This window comes from Oncorhynchus mykiss, chromosome 27 (assembly GCF_013265735.2).
Source record: "Oncorhynchus mykiss isolate Arlee chromosome 27, USDA_OmykA_1.1, whole genome shotgun sequence".
Lineage (NCBI taxonomy): Eukaryota > Metazoa > Chordata > Actinopteri > Salmoniformes > Salmonidae > Oncorhynchus > Oncorhynchus mykiss.
In genome coordinates, this window is record NC_048591.1 from 42558049 (window position 1) to 42565703 (window position 7655).

The 7655-nt window shown below is 43.4% G+C and overlaps 1 protein-coding gene across 1 annotated transcript; it reads right to left on the reverse strand.

Moving 5' to 3' along the window:
* Positions 1 to 3521: 3521 nt before the first annotated feature.
* LOC110508058 (SRP receptor subunit beta) lies at positions 3522 to 6532 on the reverse strand. The gene is made up of 7 exons (XM_021588507.2): positions 6217 to 6532; positions 5744 to 5838; positions 5570 to 5647; positions 5353 to 5435; positions 5086 to 5222; positions 4940 to 4994; positions 3522 to 4844 (listed from the first exon to the last, which is right to left on the reverse strand). The coding sequence occupies exons 1-7, from the start codon at positions 6356 to 6358 to the stop codon at positions 4634 to 4636; spliced, it is 801 nt and encodes a 266-aa protein (XP_021444182.2). The 5' UTR covers positions 6359 to 6532; the 3' UTR covers positions 3522 to 4633.
* Positions 6533 to 7655: the final 1123 nt, after the last annotated feature.

The following is a 7655-nucleotide window of genomic DNA, read 5'->3' on the forward strand; positions in this document are numbered from 1 at the left end:
ACATCAGTCAGGTTAAAGTTAAAGCTTGGTCGCAAATGGGTCTTCCAAATGGACAATGACCCAAAGCTTACTTTCAAAGTTGTTGCAAAATGGCTTGAGGACAACAAAGTCAAGGTATTGGAGTGGCCATCACAAAGCTATATCCTCAATCTTATAGACAATTTGTGGGCAGAACTGAAAAAGTGTGTGCAAGCAAAGAGGCCTACAAACCTGACTCAGTTACACCAGCTCTGTCATGAGGAATGGGCCATAATTCACCCAACCTATTGTGGGAAGCTTGTGGAAGTCAACCCAAAACTTTTGACCCAAGTTAAACAATTTAAAGGCAATGCTACCAAATTCTAATTGATTGTATGTAAACTTCTGACCCACTGGGAATATGATGAAAGAAATTAAAGCTGAAATAAATCACTCTCTACTATTATTCTGATATTTTACATTCTTAAAATTAAGTGGTGATCCTAACTGACCTAAGACAGGGAATTTTTACTAGGATGAAATGTCAGGAATTGTGAAGAGGTGAGTTTAAATGTATTTGGCTAAGGTGTATGTACACTTCCGACTTCAACTGTATGTGTACATTTATTTTGCAACGCTCGAGCACGCAACGCGGGTGGTGTGGTTCGTATGTAAGGCCCAGACTAAAGCCCAGCACGCAACGCGGGTGGTGTGGTGGGTATGTAAGGCCCAGACTAAAGCCCAGCACGCAACGAGGGTGGTGTGGTTCATATGTAAGGCCCAGACTAAAGCCCAGCAGGCAACGCGGGTGGTGAGGTCCGTATGTAAGGCCCAGACTAAAGCCCAGCACACAACGCGGGTGGTGTGGTCCGTATGTAAGGCCCAGACTAAAGCCCAGCACGCAACGAGGGTGGTGTGGTTCATATGTAAGGCCCAGACTAAAGCCCAGCACGCAACGAGGGTGGTGTGGTTCGTATGTAAGGCCCAGACTAAAGCCCAGCAGGCAATGCGGGTGGTGTGGTCCGTATGTAAGGCCCAGACTAAAGCCCAGCAGGCAACGCGGGTGGTGTGGTCCGTATGTAAGGCCCAGACTAAAGCCCAGCAGGCAAAAGAGGAGACTAGGAAGGAGAGGGAGGAGGAAGAGAAGGGGGGGCAGGCAGCAGTGCAGATCAGTCACCAGGCAGCAGTGCAGATCAGTCACCAGGCAACAGTGAAGATCAGTCACCAGGCAGCAGTGCAGATCAGTCACCAGGCAGCATGGCTGATCAGTCACCAGGCAGCAGTGCAGATCAGTCACCAGGCAGCAGTGCACATCAGGCACAGAGGAAGCTCTGAAGATCAGGAGCTAAACTCAAATTCAGCCATGGGGACAAAGTGAAGTAGGTGTGTCCCACTCTGCTGAGAGGGGAGACCAACCTGGTGGTGGCTGACCAGAGCCCTAACCTGTCTGTCTACTGTCTGGCTGACCAGAGCCCTAACCTGTCTGTCTACTGTCTGGTTGACCAGAGCCCTAACCTGTCTGTCTACTGTCTGGTTGACCAGAGCCCTAACCTGTCTGTCTACTGTCTGGATAACCAGAGCCCTAACCTGTCTGTCTACTGTCTGGCTGACCAGAGCCCTAACCTGTCTGTCTACTGTCTGGTTGACCAGAGCCCTAACCTGTCTGTCTACTGTCTGGTTGACCAGAGCCCTAACCTGTCTGTCTACTGTCTGGATAACCAGAGCCCTAACCTGTCTGTCTACTGTCTGGCTGACCAGAGCCCTAACCTGTCTGTCTACTGTCTGGTTGACCAGAGCCCTAACCTGTCTGTCTACTGTCTGGATGACCAGAGCCCTAACCTGTCTGTCTACTGTCTGGTCTATAGTCCTAACCTGTCTGTCTACTGTCTGGTCTATAGTCCTAATCTGTCTGTGTACTCTCTGGTCTATAGTCCTAACCTGTCTGTCTACTGTCTGGTCTATAGTCCTAATCTGTCTGTCTACTGTCTGGTCTATAGTCCTAACCTGTCTGTCTGTCTACTGTCTGGTCTATAGTCCTAATCTGTCTGTCCTACTGTCTGGTCTATAGTCCTAACCTGTCTGTATACTGTCTGGTCTATAGTCCTAACCTGTCTGTCTACTGTCTGGTCTATAGTCCTAACCTGTCTGTCTACTGTCTGGTCTATAGTCCTAATCTGTCTGTCTACTGTCTGGTCTATAGTCCTAATCTGTCTGTGTACTCTCTGGTCTATAGTCCTAACCTGTCTGTCTGTCTACTGTCTGGTCTATAGTCCTAATCTGTCTGTGTACTCTCTGGTCTATAGTCCTAACCTGTCTGTCTACTGTCTGGTCTACAGTCCTGTCTGGTCTATAGTCCTAACCTGTCTGTCTACTGTCTGGTCTATAGTCCTAACCTGTCTGTCTACTGTCTGGTCTATAGTCCTAATCTGTCTGTGTACTCTCTGGTCTATAGTCCTAACCTGTCTGTCTACTGTCTGGTCTATAGTCCTAATCTGTCTGTGTACTCTCTGGTCTATAGTCCTAACCGGTCTGTCTACTGTCTGGTCTATAGTCCTAACCTCTCTGTCTACTGTCTGGTCTATAGTCCTAACCTGTCTGTGTACTCTCTGGTCTATAGTCCTAACCTGTCTGTGTACTCTCTGGCTGTAGCAGTATGCAGACTGCTTTACATTGTATTAATTGGTCGTTTCAGGGGCCATCTTTCCACTGAGTTTGCTCACTGAGGGATAGTATCATCAGCCTGTCTGTGTACTCTCCAGCTGGGCTATAGATACAGTGCATTCGGAAAGTATTCAGACCCCTTCCCCTTTTCCATATTTTGTTACAGCCTTATTCTAAAATTGATTAAAAAATGGTAAAACATCCTAATCAATCTTACCCCATAATGACAAAGCAAAAAACAGGTTTAGGAATTTTTGCCCCCAATTTATTTTTATTTTTTAAGATTACATAAGTATTTAGACCCGTTGCTACGAGACTCGAAATGTAACTGGAAATTTAACTGGATACTGTTTCCATTGATGTTTCCATTGATCAACCTTCAGATGTTTCTACAACTTGACTGGAGGCCACCTGTGGTAAATTCAGTTGATTGGACATGATTTGGAAAGGCACACACCTGTGCAGTTGACAATGCATGTCAGAGCAAAAACCAAGCCATGAGGTCGAAGGAATTGTCAGTAGAGCTCCGAGACAGGATTGTGTTGAGGCACAGATCTGGGGAAGGGTACCAAAACATTTCTGCAGCATTGAAGGTCCCAAAGAACACAGTGGCCTCCATCATTCTTAAATGGAAGAAGTTTGGAACCACCAAGACTCTTCCTAGCTCTGGCCGCCCGACCAAACTGGGTAATCGGGGGAGAAGGGCCTTGGTCAGGGATGTGACCAAGAACCCGATGGTGAGTTATAACAGGTAAAAAAAAATAAACGAAATTCTTGATTTTTGCCCATTAAAGTTGCCATGTATATGACTCAAACTTGTCAGTAGGCTATTCTTCTACAGCTTTGGTGTCACAATGGGTAGCATGATGTTGCACTCACCAACCACCACAAATATCCCCATATCTGTAAAGACATTTTATTTACAAGCTGAATAACATAACATTCCTATTTGTCTTAACACAGTGGTACAGATTCACGGTTTCCCCTCAAATGTTAATACACTGGATAACTATACAAACTGATGAACATTCAACTAAACTGTTCCAGAAAGGAACTAAGCTGATTTTGGAATACAAACAGTTGTAATCTATTAGAGGTGAGTCAGTAAATATCTCACACCACATTAACATTTGTGTCTCAAAAAGGGTGGTTTTAAGTGCTAGACGTCTGACAAAGCTAATTTAACACATAATACAAGTAGGCAGATGTTCACACTGTTTCATAGGAGTAGGTGAGTATGAAACTATGAAAGGGACGGGTCATCTGCCAGAAACGCTGTTTTTCCGCCTAAGATTTTTTTTCAGCAGCGATGGCAAAGTTTCCTGCAATTCTACTCATTTTGCCATCCGAGTGACTCAAACATCACATCAACACCATTTTGCCAGCCGAGTGACTCAAACATCACATCAACGCCATTTTGGAAATGTTATGTTCTCCCTTACTGTTTTTATTTAGGTGATTGTTAGTTCTCAAATATCTCCTTAAAAAATAAAAAAAAGCCATTATCTTTCCTACATATGTTGTGGTTTTAATAATTTACATTAACACTAAAAAAACGTTTTACTATACAGGTTTTATTGTTATAATTTTTTTATTTATTTATTTATATATATATATATATATATATATATATTTAATTTATAGATTTTTTGGGGGGGGAATATAGTGGAAACACTGAAACGTATAGCAACAACACCTGCTGGAGAAAAGCAAACACTTTATTTTCATTATCAGAATTTTTTTTTGCAAATTGGCATTCACTACATCACATGACCTTGTGATGTCAGCACATGACCTTGTGATGTCAGCACAAGAAGTTATTCACTTCATCATAGTATAGTGATTTGAGTCTGGAGTCTTGAGAGACTGTTGAGACACATCTGATATGCTGAGAGTCCTCAGGAAAATATCCTAAGAAAGCCCGTTCACAATAACGCACCTAAGAGCAAAGGGCTCTTAGCCAAAGTAGTGACCTATATGGGAACCAGATGGTCAATAACAAGACCCAGCCATCTCACAGGTTGGCCAGGCTCTTCTCGAGGCTGCCGATATCTGCCTGCCCGTTCTCCCCTTTGCTGCCGCGGGCACTGCACTCCAGGAACTCCACCTTCATGGGCAGCTGGCTGAACTCGAAGTCCTTGCCCTTCTTCCCCAGGTACACGCTGGACCCCGCTGACCCGTCCTGGGTGCCCAGAGCCGCAGACCGTGTCACTCTCAATGTGTTCCTGTGGAAAACGGGAAAAGGTTGGGATTCAATCCAGTCCATTCTGTAGAATCACACCCTTTCTATGTCGTTGTTGGTAACATGAGGACTACTTACATCTCTTTCTCCAGCTGCTGCTGAATCAGCTTAGCAGATTTTGCCATGGTGATATCTACAGGGAAAATATCATTAGCAAGCATTAACATCATGATGGGGAGGTATTAGTGGAGGGAGTGGGAAGGTTGAAAAGGGTGTCACGTCACCTTGCTTGTTGCAGGCCACTATCAGATAGGGGACATTCCTGGACACTGCACTGTCAGTCAACAGGAAGTACAGGAACTCAGCCACGTCTCTCACTTCCTTCTGGAAGATGGCACTGTCCACCACAAAGACTATGGCCCTGCAGTTAGAGAGAGGAGATAATAAAATAAAGTTAAAGGGTGTCTTTCAGAATCTTGTTCTTCGGTCAACCACAGTGCTTTTCATATTATAGACCTTCCCTGAATACAAACACCCTTATCTTTACTCGCCTGGCTGCTGACTTGAACTTCTCCACATACTGCGGACGAAGACTGTCATGTCCAGGGAGGTCGATCAGGGTCCAGCTGCTGCCCTGCACACAGTGAAGAAGGAAAAAGGGACGGACAAGCCAGTGTTTGACAGTTGACAAATGCATTTGTCATATAATTTAAAAACAATCGCTTCAGATCCTACTCCCTCACCACCATACCGTAGTTGCCTCCTTACCTTCTCGTTCTTGGCTTTGTAGGGGGCACTGCTGTCTGTGATGGAGGTCTGGGTCTTCTTGAACTTTCCTGACAACAACTGGAAATAAAGATCATCAGTGTCGTACAACTTCTGCCATCTGTAAACGTAAAGTTGGAATAGGCATGCTAGATGTTATACTGATGATGCACTCACTCGACTAAAGAGGAGGGTCTTTCCAGAATCGCAGAGACCAACCAGCAGCACAGCACTTTGGACAGTTTTGCTACTCAGGAAGTACTTCAACAACACTAAAATGTAAACCAATCATAGATGTTTCAGTTTGGTTTTTAGCTATCATACAAAGTTAACAACATGGAACAGAGGAGCACCTGATAAACAGCGTAGTACAGTAACGTTAGATAGATAGACTGCTACTATGCTAGTGACAGCTGTTGGTAACTAGCAAGCTAATTTACCCAGCTAGTTTATCTTTAGATTGCTAACATTAGCTAGCAGGCTTTTTTTTTGTCTTGATAAAAGACAACAACAAAAAAATCTCACAGCACAGAAAGCCAGCAGGCTGAAGCCAGGCTAGTGACAACTCAAATACAGGTTTACATTCACTCTGTTCCTGAAGATGAGGCTAGCTAACGTGAACTGGAAGTATATTACAATAGTTAGCTTACCAAAACTAATGACAACAACAGCCAAAGAAATTATAATTCCGATAATAAATATGGGGTCTTGGTGTTCTAACTCCTTCCGTAGAGCGTCTAAATAAGGTTGAAATGGATTTTCTCCAGCTTCCACGTCTCTGTTGTCCTCCATATTTTAGCTTTCACTTAACTTCACCAGCTGCTGAGTACAGACAGTCAGAACAACGAGACAGATATATAACCGGATGTATAAATGTGAAGTATCCGGTTAGCGTTTCCACTCACTACCAAATATGGTAGTGAGAGGATCCCAGAGGTCGGCAGTGGGAGAAGACGGAAAGAGATTGATGTTGTTGTTTTTTTAAATGGAGTTGTTTAGAATAAGTGCAAATGCGAATTGAGTTATTGCACATGCGCACTTCACAACGGAAATATGCTAATATATGCTAGGACGCACCAATAGCAACTCGCTAGCTCGTTCTTGGCTCTGCCCATCCCTTTGCCTGTTCTGCCCACTATGGCTCTTTTGTTCTCATTTGAAATGACAAGATGTGGTCTATCTTGGTTTAGTAATAAACATCTTTACACGTACTTTCTTTAAACAGACATGCGCAGTAACTGATTTTAGATGTTCTTCTTCGTCTGTCTTTCCGACAGACTAGACCCTTTGTTTCGTTTTGCTGCCATTCACAGTTTGGAGAGTGCATGGACAAAAAAAATGAAAAGTGCGGGTTAAGGGAAATTGAACCGCCATCTGACTCTAGTGCCCTTAGGAAAGTATTCACACACCCTTTCCTTGACTTTACCACATTTCGTTGTGTTACAGCCTGAATGTAAAATGGGTTATGTTTAGATTGTGTTGTCACCGGCCTTAACACAATACCCCATAATGTCAAACTGGAATTCTGTTTATCCACATTTTTACAAATAAATAAAAAATTAAACGCTGAAACATCTTGAGTAAATAAGTATTTAACCCCTAAATAAGTTCAGGAGTAACAAGTCACATAATAAGTTGCATGGACTCACTCTTTGCAATAATAAGGTGTACCATGATTTTTGAATGACTACCTCATCATCTGTAAGGTCAATATTGAATGTTCCCGAGTGGCCTAGTTACAGTTTTGCCTTAAATTGGGCTTGTATTAAAATGTATTGACTCAGGAGGTTGAATACTTATCTAACCATGGTGTTTAATTTTTCATAATAATAATAAAAATGTTGGAATTTCTCTTCCACTTTGGCATTTTGTGTAGATCGTTGACAAAATTACAATTAAACCAATTTCAATCCCACTTTGTAACACAACAAAATGTGGAAAAAGTCGAGGGGTGTTTAAACTTTCTGAAACCACTGCACACACCACTATCCCAAACACACCTCATCACCCCTTCCCACTACTTTGTCCCCAACAGATCCTACACCAGGCCGTCTGCATGGGAGGCTGGAACCCCCATCTCTCAAAACCC

What these genes read in the sequence shown, in the direction of transcription:
- LOC110508058 (XM_021588507.2), bottom strand. Translation starts at nt 6,358, where the DNA reads ATGGAGGACAACAGAGACGTGGAAGCTGGAGAAAATCCATTTCAACCT. An exon ending in ACAAAGCCAAGAACGAGAAG is followed by an intron (nt 5,436 to 5,569) that starts GTAAGGAGGCAA and finishes CACTGTGTGCAG; the next exon opens with GGCAGCAGCTGGACCCTGAT. An exon ending in AAGTTCAAGTCAGCAGCCAG is followed by an intron (nt 5,223 to 5,352) that starts GCGAGTAAAGAT and finishes CTCTAACTGCAG; the next exon opens with GGCCATAGTCTTTGTGGTGG.